Source organism: Triticum dicoccoides, chromosome 2A (assembly GCF_002162155.2).
Source record: "Triticum dicoccoides isolate Atlit2015 ecotype Zavitan chromosome 2A, WEW_v2.0, whole genome shotgun sequence".
Lineage (NCBI taxonomy): Eukaryota > Viridiplantae > Streptophyta > Magnoliopsida > Poales > Poaceae > Triticum > Triticum dicoccoides.
Genome location: NC_041382.1, coordinates 614,056,412 through 614,076,523, shown reverse-complemented (window position 1 = coordinate 614,076,523; position 20,112 = coordinate 614,056,412). Strand labels below are relative to the sequence as shown.

The 20,112-nt window shown below is 46.6% G+C and overlaps 3 protein-coding genes across 4 annotated transcripts; 2 read left to right on the top strand and 1 right to left on the bottom strand.

Moving 5' to 3' along the window:
* The first annotated feature begins 6,335 nt into the window (after positions 1-6,335).
* Positions 6,336-9,807, top strand: LOC119355728. Its single transcript, XM_037622580.1, has 4 exons — positions 6,336-6,627; positions 7,490-7,718; positions 8,067-8,219; positions 8,611-9,807. Exons 1-4 carry the CDS (start codon positions 6,385-6,387, stop codon positions 9,282-9,284), a joined length of 1,299 nt encoding a protein of 432 aa, XP_037478477.1. The 5' UTR covers positions 6,336-6,384; the 3' UTR covers positions 9,285-9,807.
* Positions 9,808-10,856: 1,049 nt separating this feature from the next.
* On the top strand, positions 10,857-12,695 carry LOC119355727. Its single transcript, XM_037622579.1, has 3 exons — positions 10,857-11,472; positions 12,069-12,241; positions 12,334-12,695. Exons 1-3 carry the CDS (start codon positions 10,969-10,971, stop codon positions 12,476-12,478), a joined length of 822 nt encoding a protein of 273 aa, XP_037478476.1. The 5' UTR covers positions 10,857-10,968; the 3' UTR covers positions 12,479-12,695.
* Positions 12,696-13,474: 779 nt separating this feature from the next.
* Positions 13,475-19,262, bottom strand: LOC119355726 (nuclear transport factor 2-like). Of its 2 annotated transcripts, none has more exons than XM_037622577.1 (9): positions 19,008-19,262; positions 18,751-18,891; positions 17,539-17,851; positions 16,870-17,162; positions 16,629-16,788; positions 15,177-15,295; positions 15,037-15,102; positions 14,456-14,537; positions 13,475-13,900 (listed from the first exon to the last, which is right to left on the bottom strand). In XM_037622577.1, the coding sequence occupies exons 1-9, from the start codon at positions 19,062-19,064 to the stop codon at positions 13,785-13,787; spliced, it is 1,347 nt and encodes a 448-aa protein (XP_037478474.1). In that variant the 5' UTR covers positions 19,065-19,262; the 3' UTR covers positions 13,475-13,784. The 2 variants fall into 2 exon arrangements, with proteins under 2 accessions (XP_037478474.1, XP_037478473.1); XM_037622576.1 differs by having other exon boundaries at positions 15,177-15,298; positions 19,008-19,260.
* Positions 19,263-20,112: the final 850 nt, after the last annotated feature.

Below are 20,112 nucleotides of genomic sequence, written 5' to 3'. Positions count from 1 at the left end.
ACTCGTACCTGATATTTCATTGTACGTACACATTCCATGATCATTGCCACCCAGTTTGGTGTGAACCCTAGACGCAACAGTATGGTCTCCAAAAAAGTCCACTCGACCATGTCATATGCCTTGTGCATGTCAAGCTTAACCGCACATGTCCCATATTTGCCTGTAGTCTTCTTTTTGATTGCATGATATGACTCAAAAGCTACCAAAAAATTATCCATGATAAGACGTCCCAGAACGAACGCACTTTGATTGGGAGATATAATCTCACACAAAATATGTTTTAGACGATTAGCTAGTAATTTTGAGATCACCTTATACACCATGTTGCATAAACTGATTGGCCAAAACTGAGTTATGACTGATGGATCATCAACCTTCGGTATGATCACGACAGTGGTATCATTCCACCCTTCTGGAATCTTCCTAGGATTAACAGCCATCAGTACTTCATCAACCAAATCCTCACCAATGATATGCCAAAATCGTTTGTAAAAAATAGCATGTAACCCATCCGGACCAGGAGCTTTTAAATCACCGATATTAAATAAAGCTTTTTTAACTTCCTCTCTTGTATAGGGCTTATTCAGCTCGTCATTCATTGCGTTAGTCACTCTCGGCTTCACCTTCTCAACAACATTCATGTCTGGAGCAAGCACACACCCCGTGAATAAGTTAGAGAAGTACGTTGCAACATGTGTTCTAATTGCCTCCTGGTCCTCGATCAATGAGCCATTATCTTCCTGTAAGCGCTTAATGAAATTTTTCTTGCGCCGTCCATTTGCTGCTTTGTGAAAAAATTCAGAGTTTCGATCCCCGCGAGTGAGCCAGACCGCTCGGCCCCGTTGCATCCAGTAAAGCTCGTCCTGCTCTAGTAGCTTCTCAATTTCCAAGTGTAGTTCATGTTGTCTAACCATCGCATCATCTGTTAAGGGACCCAAGAGAACCTCGTTTAACTTCTTATGTAACTCCCTGAGTCTAGTACGTGGTCCCTTAAGAACCTCTCTATCCCAACAGTGTAATGCATGATGCACATCAGCCATGAGCTCAGCTAATGCTGCTGTACCAAAAGATTTTCGAGTATCCCATGCCGTTTGAACAATCATCTCTATACTCTCTTCTGCTAACCATCGTGCTTCAAACTTCCGAGGTCCAGATGGCCCCCTCGTTGCAAGTCTAACAAATGATCTGTAGTAATAAGAATTGGCTTATGGTGTGATTTATCAAACTCCTCATTACTTACACTAAAACCAGGGGAAAGATTAGCCCACTGCAAATTTCCAGTTGCCCGATCCATCCGTTCTCTTATCTGCCCACGGCGCCAAGAAAATTTGTCGCCCGTGTACCCAAGATCATCCAAGCCGCAATCACTTAAGGCGTCGTTAAAAACTTGCATACAGCGCCGAGGACGTGCGGCGCCATCGTCTTTCTCATCAGCATGTAAAATCTCATTGAAATCACCAGCCACGAGCCATGGCAGGTTATTCATCGCATGCAACTGCCTTAGATAATCCCAAGACAAGTGCTTCCTGTCAGCGCTCGGTTCTCCATAGAACCCTGTAAAGCGCCACCCTCCAGTAATATTTTCATTAATTCAGATGTCAATATAGTTTGGTTGCACATCAGTTGATGTGACACCAAGACAACTAGACCAGAACATGACCAAACCTCCACTTCTCCCATCTCTTTCTGAAACTTCCATGACATCAAAACCAAGCCTACTTCTCAACTTTTCTTCCTTAGCTTTATTCAGATGAGCTTCAGACAGAAAAAGCACATCCGGTCTGACTCGCCCTTGGATCCCCAAGAGCGCACGAATTGCCGCGGGCTTCCTCATCCCGCGGCAGTTCCAACATAAAATTTCCATTGCGTCCGGTCGAGCTCCTTCTCGGAGCTCGTCGATATCTGGTGGCTGGCATCCATCATAGTCGTGTTGTCCTTCTTTGACCTCTTCAAATCATGTGCAGAAGTATCATCATCTTCCACCTCAGTACCTACCAGTGCATGATTCTGAATTTCCATCGTTGTTGCACCTCCCTCTGTACCTGTAGCAGCTTGCATCGTGCCCAATTGGTTTGACATTGGATCTGAAACAACTATATCATTGTTCAATCTTTTCCTGCTAGAAGGCAACTCGACCAATCCATCCTTCATGTTTTTTCAGGTTTCTATTCATATCAACTTCTTTCAGTCCTTTGTCGCTCCCATGATCGCGTTGAACTTGCATACCAGGCCTTGGCGCCAGCATCCACTCACCCTACTCCATACTCTCAGGTTCATGCTTTCCGTTGCCGTGCTCTAAGTGTGGGTGACCCATGCATCCACATACATAACAAAACACTCGTATTTTCTCATAAAGAACCGAGTAGTAAACCTTCTTCTGATTTTTGGTGATGGAAACAAAACGCAAAAGAGGCTGATCAACATCCAACTGAACTCGTACCCGAACAATTCTGCCATTGCCCCATCTAGGGTTTAACATCACGCTAGTAACCTTCCCTACCTTCTTTGCCAGGGATCTAATGATCGCATCCTTCCTGTACAGTGGAGGGAGATCAACTATTTGGATCCAGACTGAGAGCCTATTAAGGACGACTTCACCAAAATTGGTAAAACCATCATAGCTTTCAATTAGAACACCATGATCACGGAAGAGCCAAGGGCCCTCCTCTGTAACTCGTTTCCAGTCCCCCAGACAATTCACCGTGATAGTGAATAGATTCTCGCCAACCGCAGTAAACATCGCACCTTGTGCCAAGCTCCATGCTATACGCATCTGATCATAGAAAGCACCACGGCTGAAGGGTCTATCAGTGTGCACCCTCGCAATTACCATGAATTCCGCCCTGTCCGCCTCGTCCAGGAATTCCTCCTCGAAGTTTAGGTCGTCTTCCTCCCGCTCCTGGAGATTCAGTTTGCCTAACAATTCATCCACACCCGCAGGTCTCCCCGCCACCTTCGCGTTGTTCGCCGAGGACTGAGACCCCGCCATCGCTAGCCCCTCAGGAACAAGCCTCGTCGCAATGAACAAATCTTCAAAGATGGGCTCTGGAGCATGAAACAATCTGAACCCTAAAACGTCACCGCTATGGGATATAGCGAACCCTAGACGTCGCCGCCAGGGGAATTTATCACAGGCTGACCCTAGTTATCTCGCTAGGTAAGTTTCTTTCCGAGGCGTCCTCGACTCGGTTACGGCGAAACTAAACCATCTCTGTCTTTTTTTAGTGAGGGATACGGAACAGGTGATAACTTAAGTACTACTACTACAAATGCCCGTGCGTTGCAACGGGCTAAATTATCATGAAACCTCCTCCGTGAGACAGTACACGACATTTCTTATATCCAATTCCGACAAACATTGATAATAAGTTATAATATTATCGCTTTTCGGAGTATGACACATGGAGGTAAAGAAGCCACTCTAACATCTTTCATCTGATGAAAGAGTAGTGGTGCATGGAATGAAAAACACAAATATTTCTTTATTTTAAAATAATTAAAGAATTTTGAAACTTTAATCTTTTTATTATAATTGAAGCGAAACGCTTGCCTTCTACCTACCGATTTACAAGTGAGCGTCTGCCGCCTCCTTGATCATCAAATTGGTTCTCCATACAATGATCCCAAGCCAACCTCCACTGTACTTTATATTCTTGCAACTTAACTGATGTTTCAGAATGCAAGACTGGAAAGGGGATAGGGGAGCTAGATCCTGTAGTAGCTGGGATAGGGGAGGGCGACTACAGCTGGATCCCACAGCATCGTCGTCGCAGGCCTATCGGGACGACCGGATGCTAACCCCCTGTGGTGGTGGCGATGATGAGGTCTCCGCCGGCGGTGGCCTCCTCGACTAAAATAGGCATGGACACAGAAACAACTGCTGCCATGGCCAACATCCACCACCAAATTTCGCCGCCGGTCGTCAACCTCCACCTCGCCGCCGCGTGCATCGCCTCTGCTTGACGTTCGTGAGCGGCGACCCCGCGCGGACCTCCGCTTGAACCACCTCAGCCTCGTGTGTGCAGCAGAATTCGCATGTGCCCGCCAGGACGTGCGGTCACACACCAACGAGTTTCTGCAACATCGGCGGAGTTGCAAATTCGAACTAAAAAAAATATATGTGGAGCCAATCCAGCAAGTTTGCATAGTTTCGAAGGTTTTACCGGTCCATGAAGATCAACTAACACGTCTGTCAGATGGAGACTTTTACCTGTCCGTGAATATCCAAACTGCACCTTTTTATTAAATATAAAAAAGGAAAAACAATTACCCTGTGGACGCTAGCTAGCTAACACGTGGGGTGGTCGACTGATAACACGCGTTCTCTCGAGACGTTTCTCGCTTGGTCAGTTATCTGTTCCGTGAGTTACCTACACTTCATCAAGTCATTCCCCACCCCGATACCACCACACGACCACCTCGATCGTCGGGGCCGTCGCTATGCTGGCGCCGCCCGCAGGATCCCCGCTCCCAAGAGAAGCTCCACCACCGCGGAGACACCCCGCCCCCCACCCCAAAGCTCCACCACCGTCGCGCCGCCGTTATCCCATCGTCTGGAACTCTGGATCCCACCCACCGTCGCCGGCAACCACCACCACACAGCAGGCCGGTCGCCCCATGTTGTCCCCCGGTTTGTCGTGCGGTCCACAGTCTTCACTTGGATCCTCGACACCCGCCGTAGCAGGCGACCACCAACACAGCAGGCCGGCCGCCCCGCGCCGTCCCCTCATTTTCTTCTCAACCAACCTAGAGTTCCTGTGCGCGTCTCTCTTTTTCTTACGCCGCTCGCCCATGGGCGCCGTTGGCTCTGCTATTGATTAGTTTCTTCATTCTGTTACCCTCTGCGCTTGTTGATTTCTGATGCGGGGCTTGTTGATTTCTGATGAGGCAAAGTCGCCTGTGTATATAAATTGATTAGATTGGATGCAAAGTGGCGAGGTGGGACTAAATCACGGCAGAGGTCAGAGGATAATAAATTGATTAGATTGGATGCAAAGTGGCGAGGTGAGACTAAATCATGACAGAGGAGATTGAGAAGGTTGCAACCAACGCCCAGCCACCGCCGCCTAGCGCCGCCGCGCCGGCCTCTGTCCGCCGGGCGCCGAGCCGCTTCCGCCGGGGCCGCTGCTGGCCGGGGCCTCGCCCTGCTCTGCCATCCCTTGCGTTGGGCGCTGAGGCCGCCGACGCCTCATGTGTCGTGCATGCCGGCCAGTGGGAAGCCCAGTCGTGGCCACTGCAAAACATGGCTGGTGGCCCATTAGAGAAATCTTAGCGAGGTCCAGCTAACCAGGTCAAACGGACGGACAAACATGCTATTAGTACCACCTCGTTTATATTATGATTTTGTCAATACAAATTGGTTGTATAGGACATCCCCAAATTATTAGTACCACCTCGTTTATAAAGAAATTTTATCTATACAAATCGCAAAAGCGTATTATGACATGAGAAAAAAGCGTATTGTGACGGTGAACCCGGAGATCCAATCCATGCAGACTGAGAGGCGTGGCTAGATAGTTGCTCAGGCGATGAGCAGCTGCAAACTGGCCCTGTTTTGCGGCTCATGCGACCATGCATAAGAATAACGCGCTGGCGGTGTGTTGCTCAGAACTTTAGTTCGGGCGTCGTCGTTTATCCCAGCTTTGGACGTCGGTGATGCATGCATGTTCAGATGGTTAAGCGCTTTGTTGCTTGCTAAATAATGTGGCTTAGGCGGTGTAGTGGTAGGCGTGCAACAAAGTATTCCAATTGATGCTGTGCTCGTTTGTTCCTTTTTCTTGCGCGCAAGCTGACGCTACAAAGTTAGTCCCATACCGCTTACGGAGTAAGAGTCAGACCTACTTAAAAAGGAGGACAAGGTCAACAGTTTCAAGGATGACAGCTGCATGTGGCCTTTCGTGCAGGCTGGTTGATTTAGAATTCACTATCACTTGGTTAATGGTAAATCACTAAAGTGATGCTAGACGCTAGAGTGGCGTTTTAGAGGAATTAGTATCATCTCGTTTATTACGATTTTGTCTATATAAATCATAAAAGCGTATTATGATATGAGAAGAAAGCGTATTGTGACGGTGAACCCGAAGATCCAATCCGTACTTTATTATTAGGGAGAGACTAGGAGGAGTACTAGTTCTCATCATTGTCTCGAAGAAAACGTGATGGTTTATTACGGCTGGATAATAGCCGACTCCTTTTCTTTGACGTTCAAAAAAGACTCCTTTTCTTTTTTTCTTTTTATTTTAGAAACCAAGCCGACTCCCTGGCTCCGTGTGAATAGCTAGGGTGTTGTGTTCTGGGCTTAAGCGGGCTTCTGCCCTTTTCCCAGTAGGCCGCCAGCCACAGCCCACAAAACACACCCGCGGACTCTGCGGGAACAGGGGAACCATGTTGCGGGCGGCGGCGGCAAGGTGCGCCGGCGGCGCCATCCGGCGGCTGTCGGTGGCTTCGTACCCAGCAGCGGCAGGCGTGCGGAGGAAGCCTCCCCTGGACGAGGGGGACTGGTCCTACTACAAGGAGTGGTGGGGCGAGGACGACGGCCCCGGCGACGGAGCTCACACCGTCTTCCGCCGCCACTCCGAGCATGGCAATGGCGTCGTCTCCGTCGTTGCCTACCCAGCCTCCATACCGGTAGCTTCCCCTTACCTTCTCCCTACTTCCCTCTTGGTCTACTTCTTGCTTGAAGAAATGGAGATGAACAGCTCGTCGTCTCCTGCCAATTTTACAAAGCTAACGAGGGGAGATTGTTTGCCGATTGGAGCCACTAGAAGTTGTATCATCCAAATTTTTTTGAACCGGGCATAACCCCTTTCCATTACTTTGACATAACGGAAATACAAAGTTTTCACCATTGCAGTTACTAAGGAGGCGAGAAAGGGGAAAGCGAGTTCAACGCATCCTTGGGAAACCCACTGCAAGCACTCGTCCTCGAGCAGCTTACCGTGGGGCGAAAACCCAAGGACACCCGAACACAGAACTAGCCCTAAACGATATCATCCAGCGAGGTTTTGATACAGCAAAAGAGCTCACGCAGTAGCAGAATGAGAGTGCTCACACAGGAGCAGCATGACCACAGATCAAGACCAAGGCACACGACCAAGACGAGATTAACATGACCCAGCTCAGGCACAAGACCAAGGCACACAGTAGTTGTATCATCCAAATACTAGAGACTTAGACATCATGTGGCCACTAGAACATTTTTTTTCGTTTAGATCCATGCTGGTTCCTGGCAAAAGGGGTTAATTTTGATGCAATTTCACCTCTTGTGGTTTAGAACATGGCCACGTGGGGCAAAATGCTACTGCTCTGCATTATGTCTAATTTAAATGTTTGTATGCTTCTTACCATGATAAGCACCTTCATTCTGTGCCACCATGATCATTCGCGAGTCTTGTGATTTATCGCACTGTAAACAATAATGGATTTTTGAAGATTTTAGCTCAACCTATTTTGGACTCATACGGAAATACAAATTGTTTTGCTGTGACAGGCCAGCGATCAGTGGCCAGTGATGGAGAGATGGCTTCAAGAAAGAAATTTGGCAATATACCCAGAATCAAGTGGTGCTGACCAATTTAAGATACTAGGCTACCAATGGCGAGTAATGCGCTTTAACGACCATACACGGCAAAGTACTGCAAAAGTAATGGCGTGTTACCGGTCTGGGGGTGATAGAGCATTATACTCAATGCAGCAACCCAATTGTTTAGCTGTTCCTTGTGAGTTCATCTGTACTGTGTTCACACCTATGCTGATTGATGATAATTTCTCCATGCTGGTGTTTATTTTTTTGGATTCATTTTGCATTTGTTATTCTGTAAGCATAACTTAGAAAGACGGCTTCTTACATACAAATCAAGTATACACACACTTACAGGTCAAAAGACATCAGTAAACATGATTCCTTGATTATTTCTTAGCTGCAAGTTTTTTATGCCATCGAGATCACAAGAAGAATTTCTGGTAGATGTGCACGGAACTGTTATTTGCAAAACTAAATCAATTTTGTTGGCACTTAAGTTTTGTCTTTTGCCTTGATACTATCATCTGACAGTCATTGTTTGCAGATGTCAAGAGCATGGTATCAGCAGGGTTGACAGCACTCCCTAGTTGTTCTTATGATCTCCCTCAAGCAGTTTCTGAGCCGAACACTATGAAAATTCTTTGCATCGGTCATGGTGGCGGCAGCATACCATTGTTTTTGGCTAGTAAATTCAGAGGTATGTACTACCACAGGTTTTACTAATGATTATTACTGCATAGATTGATACTGGATTTTTTTTTGTTTTGCTGATACTTTGTTTCCTGTACAGTGAACTTGAAATGAAGTTATTATCTTCTGGTCTTTGTTGGTCAGTTAGAAACTATACCTGGCTTGGCTTGTTTAACTGCAAAAAGAGTGCAGTACTAATAAGTAATAACTTGCACGTGAATACACAATATATTTTAGATGTGCAAATGCATTCCCAGCTCTAAATAGTTGGGAGTCAGCTCATTTGATGGAACATTTGGTCTAACATACATACTATTCCTATTGTAGTTCTAGTTGTAGATCCTTGATTCTGCAGCTGTCCACCTCATAGAAACACTAACATATTTCATCTGTTTCAGGTGCTGATGTCCACATTGTGGAGATCGATCCAGTTGTCGTCTCAGCCTCGGTCGAATCCATGGGCTTCCCGGCATCATGTGCGAAAGGGTTATCAGCCCACACCATGCAACCCGCCGACGGCGACGAGCTGCTATGGAACGGCGTCCACGACCGCATCTCCCTCCACGTAGAGGACGCGGAAGACTTCATCGCCGGCGACAGCAATGTCTACGACCTGGTCTTCATCGACGCGTACGACGGGAACGACATATTCCCCCGCAAGCTCTGGGACGCCGACGGGGCGTTCCTGAGGAACCTGGAGGAGAAGGTCCACCCGGTCCACGGCACCGTGGTGGTGAACCTGCACTCCGACTCGGGGCCGTCGTCCCCCGACGTCGACGACGAGGCCCCCTTCGAGAACGTGCTCCCCATGGGCAGGTACGTCTCCCACGTCTGCCGGGCCTACAAGCGGCACTTCGGGCTGGCCTTCACGGTGGCCTCCCCCTGGCTCTGCAACATCACGCTGGTCGCCTGCCGCGACAAGGCGATACTGAAGGGCGTGCCGGTAGGGCGTAGCCATAGGGATTTTGTTCTCAGCAAGCTTCTGTCGAGGTCGAGCATGGTCGAGCAGGCGCTGGACCTGCCGTTCCCCTGTCTGCAGTATGTCAAGAATGGCTTCACGCTGGTTGAATAATGTGTGTGTTCGTTTGGTTTTGGACGGAAGGCGTGAGAATAATCTGATGTTTTATGCACAACCCTCTCTTGTTGTGCTCACCATTTGCTCTCCCACATTGCTGGGTGTTCCTGAATCCTGAGCTTCGTGCGGGGTTTTTATTGTGACCTGCCGGTGAGCAGTGCACATCAAGTTGATGAATGTGTTGTGTGCTGCTTCTCTTTTCGAGATTCATCTTCAGTTTTAGCTGTCGAAACTGAAATATGTTCCCGAACAGTAGCCCTAAGCAACACGGTCGGGCGGTCCAGGTTACACGGCGTGTGATTTGACTTGTGAGGAGGTTTGGCCACAAAGTCTGGGGCGGGCACGTGAGATTCATCAAACCGGACGCCGATGGCTTAGTTTCAGCCAGGCAGGTGGATGCGTGCCCACGAGGTTCCTGCGCTTGCAAATTGACCCGCGATCATCTCCAAGCAAAGCCCGGTTGACAAATGGCTTAGTCTAGTATCCTCTTGCCGTGAAAGGGTGAACTGGAACTTTCAGTTATTCTTGGCTTGCATTTGCAGTTGAAAACAAATGTATATAGCGAACTAAGCATAGCTTGGAGGGTTCCGTTCGCATATTTGTAAAGTTGACATGGATGCTCGTATATTTTCTGAATTTATTTTCGTTTCTCCGACGCTATTCTTTCAACCATATGATGTGTGTGTCAATTATGAGGCGTTTAAGATATGCCGGTTCAATCTCTCTCGAAGGTGCTCATAGGGATATAGAGTATTTACATGCGTTCATAGGACGGATGTGCGTGTGTTTTTTTTGTTTTTCTTTTGCATGATGATATGTGTCTCGTTAATAAAATAAAGAAAGATTCGGTTACAAGCCACATAAACATCGACATTACATGACTGAAAAGATAGGATAATCATATGCAAAAAACTAGCGCATGTCCCTCTTCACTAAGGAAAAGAAGAAAAATCACCTCTTCACATGAGCTCGACGCGGCTTCATCGCTGATCAACAGCTTTACGGACCTCAAAATTAGTTTGCTTGAAGCAAAACCATTACCGTTGAAAGAATCAGACCGGGGCAACATGTCCCCGGACACACCATCGAACTCCAGAACTGATACCCCCGCACGACTATGACGCCGAAGGAGGAAACCAGAACTGTCAGCCTTCAACCACAAACCCAGCACAAGATGCACCATCTTTCAGCGGTCACATGCGTAGACAACCATCTGCGCGTACTCCTGGACGACAAAACCTCCCTGCTCCACCATGGGCCTCTACGTTATACTATGTTTCTTGAGCGTGCGTTTTTCTTGAGCCTCTACGTTATACTATGTTTCTAAAAAAATGTACACACTACACGCATGTAGAATTGTAGCATTCCACAAGCACAAGCTTGGAATTAAAGCATGAGCCGTCGTCGCCGGCGGTCAGAAGTCACGAGATGCGTGCAGATCGGCCCGGTTGAAGCGTTTCCTTTTTCTTCCTGGATCGATATATCGAGCAGAGACGTGTTTTCGGTCTAGAACTTGTTTCTTGTAAGATCGATAATGGTTCACGTGCATGCGCCGACCGCCATACAAGTCCAAGCAACGCGGTTCCTGTGCTATTAATAAAATCGATCAGCCACGACGAGACGAGAGGTAAGATCTCGACTTGGGAACTCTCACAAGAAGACGCCCAGAGGAGAGGAGAGGATGCTGCTGAGGAGCTCCTCCACGCCATTCCTGCACGCCTTCCTCTCCACCACCTCCTCCTCCCCTACGCCCCCCTCCTCCCTCCAGCTCCGGCGAGCCTTCTCCGACGGCCACCTCCCTTCGCTCAACCCCTCCTCCTCCGGCGACGACGACAGCAAGACCACCGGCCTCTACACCGAGCTCTCCTTCTCCATCTACAACACCTTCAACAAGGCCAAGCTGGAGCCCCACCAGGAGCAGGAGATGGAGGAGGAGCAGGAGCAGCAGGCGGCGCAGCCGGAGCTGCCGGAGCTGCCGCTGTTCCTGGCGAGGGGCATGGGGATCGACCGCCTCGCCTCCGGCCTCTTCACCGCCGGCATGGGCTCCGAGGCTGCCCTGGCTAGGATGGCCAGCGGGGTGGACCAGAAGGCCGTGCTGGCGCTGGACGCCCAGTACAAGGAGATGGTGGACGAGCAGCCCGGCAACGCCCTGTTCCTGCGCAACTACGCGCAGTTCCTGCACGAGGTACGTACGATCTAGCGGCTCTACTATCTTCCCGTTAGTTACTGTTAGTTTGCCACTCATAGCTATATGTCACCTTCTTGAAGAGTTGTAATATCTCCTCATTGATGTTCTTGGCGTTCATAATGCATGTAACTAAAGTTCAGTACGTTGGTGGCATCCGTAATCACAGTCAACGCAAGTGAGTTTTGGAACTATATGTATCTGCCATTCTCCCAAGTCCCTACCACTTGAATCATGTTAGTGGGTTTCAAAGATGTCGGCTAGGCTCTTTTTTCTTTCTCAATGAAAGGGTGCTCAAAGAAAGTGCGTCCACCTCGTCGGAAAGAAAGGTGCAGCGTAGTGGAGGCATTTGTGCAACTTTAATTTCAGTAGAAAAACATTTGTGCAACTTTAGGCTTTAACAAAAATGTACTCCAATTACTCGGGTTTCGCACTTTTAAATCGAGCTCAGGTTGCACAACTGATTCTGAACTGATGCAGTGCAGTTCAAGCTTTGATACCAATCTGCAGAAAGCAAAAGCACTGTGCAAAATTTAACCAGTAGCCCAGTACTGCTCTTGACTTGATGCCCTGTACCGAACTGATGAATGAATCAGGTGAAGTGCGACTCGAGAAGGGCGGAGGAGTACTACTCGCGCGCGATGCTGGCGGACCCGACCGACGGCGAGATCATGTCGCAGTACGCCAAGCTGGTGTGGGCGGTGCACCGCGACCACGAGAGGTCCCTCACTTACTTCCAGAAGTCGGTGCAGGCGGCCCCGCGGGACAGGTACGCACCACACAAATACTGTAATAAATCTAGGCTCCTTCGAGCTGGCCGGTATGGCTGACGTGGTGGTGCTGTGGCGACGTGCATGGCAGCCACGTCCTCGCGGCGTACGCCAGCTTCCTGTGGGAGCAGGACGAGGATGAGGACGACAATGACGACGGCGGTGTTGGGGGAGGCGAGCAGGGATCACCCGGGCGTGCTGCGCAGCCGAGGCAGCTGGCTTCCACGGCCGTTTGACTACCAGGGGTGGCCAAGATGGGCTTAACGATGTGCGTGCTGATGAGTGATGACCATGCTTGTATGATGTTTCTGTATAATCTGCAAAATGTTTGGACGATCGAGGTGCTGCTACGGAATAAAGAACGTAACTGTTGAGGCGATGGAAGGCTGTACCTGTAAAAACTGGTGATTCCGTCTGCCGATGCAAAGTTGCTATACTATGTTTATTGGCTAATTGCAAGATCCTGCAGGCTCTGTATTTACCTGCTTGTGGAGTCCCATGCTGGATTTTATAACGCTGGAGAGTGGCGCCTTGATGGGCTGGCACAGGTCTTTATGCTTCCGTGGGAGGCTGCAACTGCAATAGCTAGCTGCGTCACCACTCCCACCATGCCCTAAAATTGGATTTTACACTAGGGGAGAGAAGTATTTTGGGCATGAACAAAGTTTTTGCTGTAACAGCAATGCCCTAAAACTAGTGCCTTAAAAAAAATTTGGAAGCCAATTGAAACATAAGATCCGACGGTGGAGAGGCAAGGAGGCGGATCTGACTGTCGCCGAGCAGACACTAAAACGCAACTTTCTGCATAAACGCGCTAAGCACCCAGCTGTTAACCAAAGCTGGCACTAAAAGACTAGCAAACTCTACCTCAAGTGAAGGCGCCCGCACGCATCCATCTGAGCCGTGTGTATGTTCTACCACCCGTCGCAACCCAGCGCCAGAGCTCAACAGCAACGCACAATGCGGTACAAAGCCATGATGACCTGTGTGAACCAGCCTTCACCTACAGCATCGTGCTTCACAGAAACTACAGGTTTTTGTAAGCTACAGCAATATCCACAAATTAAAAGTTCTGAAGTCTGGCGTGCTAATGGTAGACCAGGAACAGCAACACCAGCCACCAGCCAGCCTTTGCCGGATGATGCAGCTGAGCTAAAGCAATCCAAGTAACCCTGCATGGTTCGGTCCCATCCCAGATATATGTTAGGCGCCACTGCTGACTCATGGCAACATGCTGGGAAATTATTAAACCTGATGACTGACAATCGGAATACTCTTGACAGTGTTCTCAAATGGCCAAGGATCAACTAACACTGATCCATTTTTCCCCATGTTTTAGTTCATACCAGATAGGCGACACGATCATGTAGCAAAAACACTAAAAGAGTCCCATCTAGAAACAGAGTCATGCTCGATAGCAGCTACACAAAACGCAAGTTCTCCAGGTAATCGCGCTTTGTTGTGACAAAAATATGGCCAGGCCGCACCAGATCGAGAGCACCAAATGGGATGCGACCATTCGCCAGCAGACCAAATGTGAGATTAGTCGTAGCCGTCGTATTGGTGCCCGCCCCTCCTTTGGTAACCATTTCCCTTTGACCGTGCAGCGTAATCCCCGTCATAGCGCCCACCATATTGACCCCTTCCCCGCCCTCGCCCTGCAAAGTGAGCAAGTTACAAAAATAAACAAGGCTTGTTTATTAAACTCGATTTTGATCAAATACTGTACAATACAGAGGTAGTTTTCGCGTTTCTTTGAAAGTACTCCCTCTGTAAACAAATGTAAGACGTTTTGGCAGTTTAAGGATTATGATGCATTTTTATCATGTAGTCATGTTCTTAGGGTACTTGACAGTGGAGAAATTAAATTGCACTCTATAACATGAAAGACCATAATACTATCTAAAATATGTCTATATACATCCGTATGTGTAGTCCATTTGAAATCTCTAAAAAGACAAATATTTAGGAACGGAGGGAGTAGTCATGTTCTTAGGGTACTTGACAGTGGAGAAATTAAATTGCACTGGATAACATCAAAGACCATAGTACTGTCCCCAAATAATGAGGTTACAGAAACCTCATTCAATGTGTCGAGCATAGGTTAGTACAGAACAAGACATACCCTACGAACAGCAGCAGTTGGCACAAAGATCGTTGGTAAAATATATCTGCCAAACCACGGTCATGAGGAAATCAAAATTTATACTTACTTCCGCCGCCGCGAAAGACTCCACTGCCAGGCCTCCTCTCCTCAACATGTACTAGACGCCCATTCAACTCTATTGGAGATGCCTGATGTATAAAAGATCACCATAACAAGATATGTTCAGGTATAATATGACATCATATAGATGGCATTCAGCCATTCACAGACCACTCTGTTTCACACATTTTATGGACATCAAACACTGGCTCAAACTAGAATACAAATAATGAAGATTCTTGATCTAATCATGCAACTTGTCTGGTGAAGTGGAGGATAAAAGATCTTGACTATGTTGCTTTGCTTATGCAACAAATGAAGTCCACGGCTATTCTATGTAATTTTGACCTTTCAGCAAAATATATTTTTTGTTATGTTTCTTAATGTAGAATGTGAAAACATAAATGTTAGGCACTTGGGCATTTCAGCCACTAAACTCAGGACAGGTTGCAAGAAACTAATTCACAATGTAGTTGTACGAAGTGATTCAAGGCATGGTCTTTATAACCCTCCCTTTTTTTCAATCCAGGGTCATCTGCACAAGTTGTGCTATAATAATGCAGAAGCATGAGAAACTGAGAAACTCACATCCAACGCATTCTGGATGCCACTCATGTTTTCATACTCAACAAATCCAAAGAAAACTCCAGCCTCCTGCATATTAGTACACGAATTAGGAAACCCAACAGAAGGAATTAGAGGAAGAGCCTAGATAGAAGGCAAGATACCTTGCGACTACGTATAGCAACTCCATCAGGTTTAATTCTTCCAAAAGCCTGAAAGACCTTCTCAAGATCGAAGACTGAAGTAGCTGGAGAAAGATTACCGACATATACTGATAGGAACTCTTCTGATAGAAAAGAAAAACAATCATCAGTGAATACACAACCAAAAAGATTATGTCCACAGGAATTATCAGACAGACACTAATACCAGACATTGCAGATGAAAATTGGTGTTTTTCTTTTGCAAGGAATATAAAAGTTATATAACAAAACAGGTTCGAATGGCTCTGGACAAGAGACCAAAAGTATGCATAATGCCATGCAAGTTCAAAGGTATATTGCTCGGTTTCCTGCGCTTTACATACGCCCAAAAAAACTTCACTTAACTACCAGGTCAGAAAACCCACATGTGAAGAAAAAGGTCACATACAGAAATCATTAGCATATTAATGAATCTAAAAGAACATGCCAGATTTAAGTTTCCAATAAGCTCTTCCAGCAAGAAAAATACAGCATTACATGGTTTCCAATTCTTAAACATATAGTTAACCAGCAGCAGATGGACAGCTAGCATGAGTAAACAATGATTGTGGAGGGGAAAATCATCAAACGAGCAATATGATACCGCTACCGTTAACCCCCATAATTCATGATTATACAGCCACTCTCAAATATCAATAACAAATAAGTTACTGCTATACAAAACACACACACACAACAAAATGTGACACGAGTTGAAAAACAAACAGAAGACAAAGCATGTAAACATATTCAAACAAGAGCTTCCCCACTTAGGATTTCACCTAACTGCTCGATAAAAAATGGGCATTAAGGGCCTGCTTTGGCAATGTTCCAGAATTTTCGTGCAATATGTATATGGTTGGGCTTATTCTTGGCTTTTGCACCTAGGCTTAAAAGCCAAAAAGGCAACTGTTTATGGGCTTTTCGTTTCGGCTTTTGGCTTATGACTCAATATTGTTACATGATGGAATAAAATCAAAAGCCAAAGCAAAAGGCCCATAAATAGATGTTTTTTAGGCTTTTAAGCAAGAGTGCAAAAGCTAAGAATAAGCCCAGCCAAACAGCCTAGGCAGGAACTTAAGTGCGCCTAGGCTCTAGGCGATAGCAAAATGCCTAGCGCATAAATGTGCGCTTTGGTCAGAAAAGCGCAAGGCGGTGCCAAAACGCACAATTAACGCCTAGCACTTTTTTAACTATGCTTCAAACTACCTAACAAAGAAGTTGTGTTTAAATCCAAGACAGGAAAGTTTGAATAACAAACAAGTTGAAACCCACTCCCAGTGGTAAAGGGCAGAGGGTATCAACAGAGAACAGCTAATCGTTAGTGGGTAGATAAGGTTTGCCAAATGTTAGTACTTAGTAATAACAAAAAAACATAGGGAAGGTCCCAACAAAGGAGTCATGAGAGTAAAAAAAGTTAGAGTAGAAAGAAACCTTCATCCTCAGGAACATTGACATCCCGACGAGTGCCCAAGTTCGATTTTTCTTGCACTGGCACAGGCTGAGTTTGTCCAACCAGCTGTGATTCTGCGGTCCCTGTCATAGCCCTGTTAAATGGAGTGGAGTGGATAACCTGACTAGCATTTGCTCGCAGCTGACAAATTTGCAACCGATTAGGCATCAAGTTAAAACTAAGGATTGAGAATGAATAAAGTTACAACATATGTTAGCTTACCACTGAAGCATATGTTTGCTTAGGCGGTTCTCCTACAGGCTCTTCTTCAGGTGTAGGTGGGGAAGGAGGGTGGGGAGGAGCAAGAGATGCATCCTGTTTAACGTCTGTCGAACTAGGGAGGGAGGGAGCAGGATCTTCAAAATGAGTTTCTCCGTTGACTGCAGACTCAAATTCCAAAGGATCTTGCTGCTGCATTTCATGATTCTCATATATAATACCATTAGCCCTTTCGTCGGTATCAGCAGGAGCTGCAAACCCCATCAATTCAAGTTCTTCAGCCACATAATCAGATGCTGAGGAATCAACCAACAAAAAAATGGTTATCATTTTGACCATGGCTACAGTTGGAACAAACTTTTTCTCAATAAATAATGCAGAAGAATACATCAATGAACTGGAAATAAATGAATAAAGTAGGATTATGTAGGGAGGAGTACTGCCCATGTAAAAAGGGTTACCACCAAAATTACGACCAAAGTAATAGCACTTAGAGTGAAAAGGAGGAGGTAAATGGAAAACAGACCAAAATAAACATATTTGTCAAAGAGAACCAGCACCGAAAGAACTTTAGATAGAGAGAGAAGAACCGAAATGAAGTTGATTTACTGACAATATATCATAGAACAGTTATCATGTAACTCAAATTATAGAGGTGTCAGGAGGCAATACCTGTTTCGGTCATGGTATTATGAGCAACCATCTGGGGAAATTGGTTAGCATAACCGTAATCAGCAACTTGGTAATGATCATCATACTCATCACAGATGAACTGAAAGATGTCGCTGTCTACAAAAAATCCATCTGGTTTGACCTGAGGAGCAAGAATGATACTCTGGGAGAATCTCTTGCGTAAAGGGTAGCCTTTCAATTGCACTAGGCCAGTAACCAACAGAGTGATGGCTCCAGCCCATGATTCCAAGAAATTAGCCGTTTTAATCTCGACCTTTTGAACATTCATGGACATCAATATGTCATTGATTTCCTGCATATTTTCGAAAGAACAAAAGGTGAGAGAAATCAGAAACCTTCAGTTTGCAAGCTGAAACCATTGACACAAGACGATATATAAAATATAAATTATAGATCCCATTACTTCAATGCCCAATTTTCAGGAAACTGAACTATGAAACATCCGAAAGCACAACAAGACCAAAGAATTATAATCCTCAGGGAATCAACATTAACCAGAGACCTTATGAACTGTGGTTACTAAAACATAACTATAAAATACAAAGATAACCAGTAATCCAAAGAAACCTTATAAACTGTGATTGCTAATTCATCATAAAACGTGACTAATAAAATACAAAGATCGCCTGGTAAAAAAATGAGGTTATAAAATGATGTTTCTGCATTTAAATTGCACAAAATGAGAAAGCAACTTAACATACAAGATCAAACCAAAATCCACATATTTTGCTCTGTATACCCTCGAACACTAATGTGTTTACTTCTAGGAATTGCATAACAAAACTGGGAAATGCATTAAAACCAAATAGACAACACAAGAGGTTCTACGTTAACTGATACAAATACCAACACCATTAGGAACCAATTGGAGCACCAGATCCTGAATCATAAAAACTTCTCAATTTGGTATCAGCATTTCTCCTAATAGATCGTCTTACGGAACTTTGCAACTGCTGCCTACGCGTTCCAAAAGGTCCAGCAGAAGATGTCAACATAAACCAAGGCGTCCAAAAGTACTAAGACATGAGGCATATTCAGTAATCACCAAAATTCCACCAAACAGGCCTGGCATCAACATGCATTACACACGACCCACTTGTACTTGACACAACACAGCATGGCGATGAGCATCGGCGACAAAGGGAGTAAATACAGCAGAATTGCAGAAACATGACCAGATTGGGTTCATACCTCGGCCGTCTCCCCGAACTGGGACTCCATGGTCTGGCAGTCGACCCTCACCACGGTGCTGCCGTTGGTGTAGAACTGCCGCGCCAGCTCCGGGGTGCTGGCCAGGACGCTGTAGTAGCCGGCGAGGAAGTAGGACCCCACCTGCGGGCAACCAACCACAACCAAAAAAACCTACGCGTCAGGCAAAAACCCCAGGCTCCTCCTCCCCCAACCAAAACACCGCGCGCGGTCTCCACTCGGCGTGTTTCGGCGCTCACCTCGAAGGCGTAGGGGTGGCCGGCGATGCGGTGCTGCTCCCGCCGCAGTTCGTCCATGGCCGGCGAAAACCCTAGCGGGGGCGGGCCTCGGCTAGGGGACGGCGCGCCCTCTCGCGAGGCGCGCGCGGCGAGGGGACGGGCGGGGCGCGGCGACGGCTAGGGTTTGCGGGGGTCCGGGGCTCGTCGCGTCGCGTCGGCTTGTGGGTGCGGGGAACGGAGGCGAATGGGGGGTCGGAGACGGGGGATCGAAACGGGGAGGGAGGGGAAGGGAAGGGAAGGTTTTAAAATGGGCTCACTGGTCGCCGCCTGGCTGCCTCGCTGGCCTGTTTACTGCCTTCCTCCTTTCGCTATCCCGTTTCCTTTCCGGGAGCCGTCCCGGTCGTCTCTGATTCCGTTGGTCAAGTCGCGCGAGACGCCGGTGGTTGCGGTCCGGTCTCCAGGGTCCGGCGGTGCCCATTGCGGGTGGGTCCCGGGAAAAGGGGCTGAGCCTGTGGGGACCCCACCGTGCTATAGCACACGAACATTGTTTTTTTTGGGGGGGAAAACAAATAATTGGGTTCACTCACAAAAATTTGGGTGTGATATTGGACGCGGGTTTGTGGAACATAGTTCCACGAGAACCCCTTGGAATGGAATAGTAAATTTGGAAAGAAACAATATTAAGGAAAATACAAAAAAATGTTTTTAAATTGTACACATGATCGACCGGTATGCTCACGCATGGAGTTTCATGAAGAAATGACGTTCATGGTATTCGGGGCAAAAATGAAAAAAAAAAAGTTATATTCAAAAACATTGTTCGAAGGAATAGTAAGAATGAACTGTATTTTCTTCTACGAAATACCCCGAGTGTCATTCCTTCACGGAACTTCATACATGAGTATAATGGCCGAGCAAGGTTGATGCCCTGAAATTTCATATATTTCTGGTTTCTTATGTATAGTATTTTTTTTCTTGGATTTACTATTAACATGTTTATTTTCGGTGTGATGTTACGCTTAAAGGAATAGCAAATAAACATCAAATTCAGACTGGATAGAAAAAAGTATGTTTTCCGTTCACAAATGTAAGATGTTCTGGGTACTTATTATGAACTACATACTTT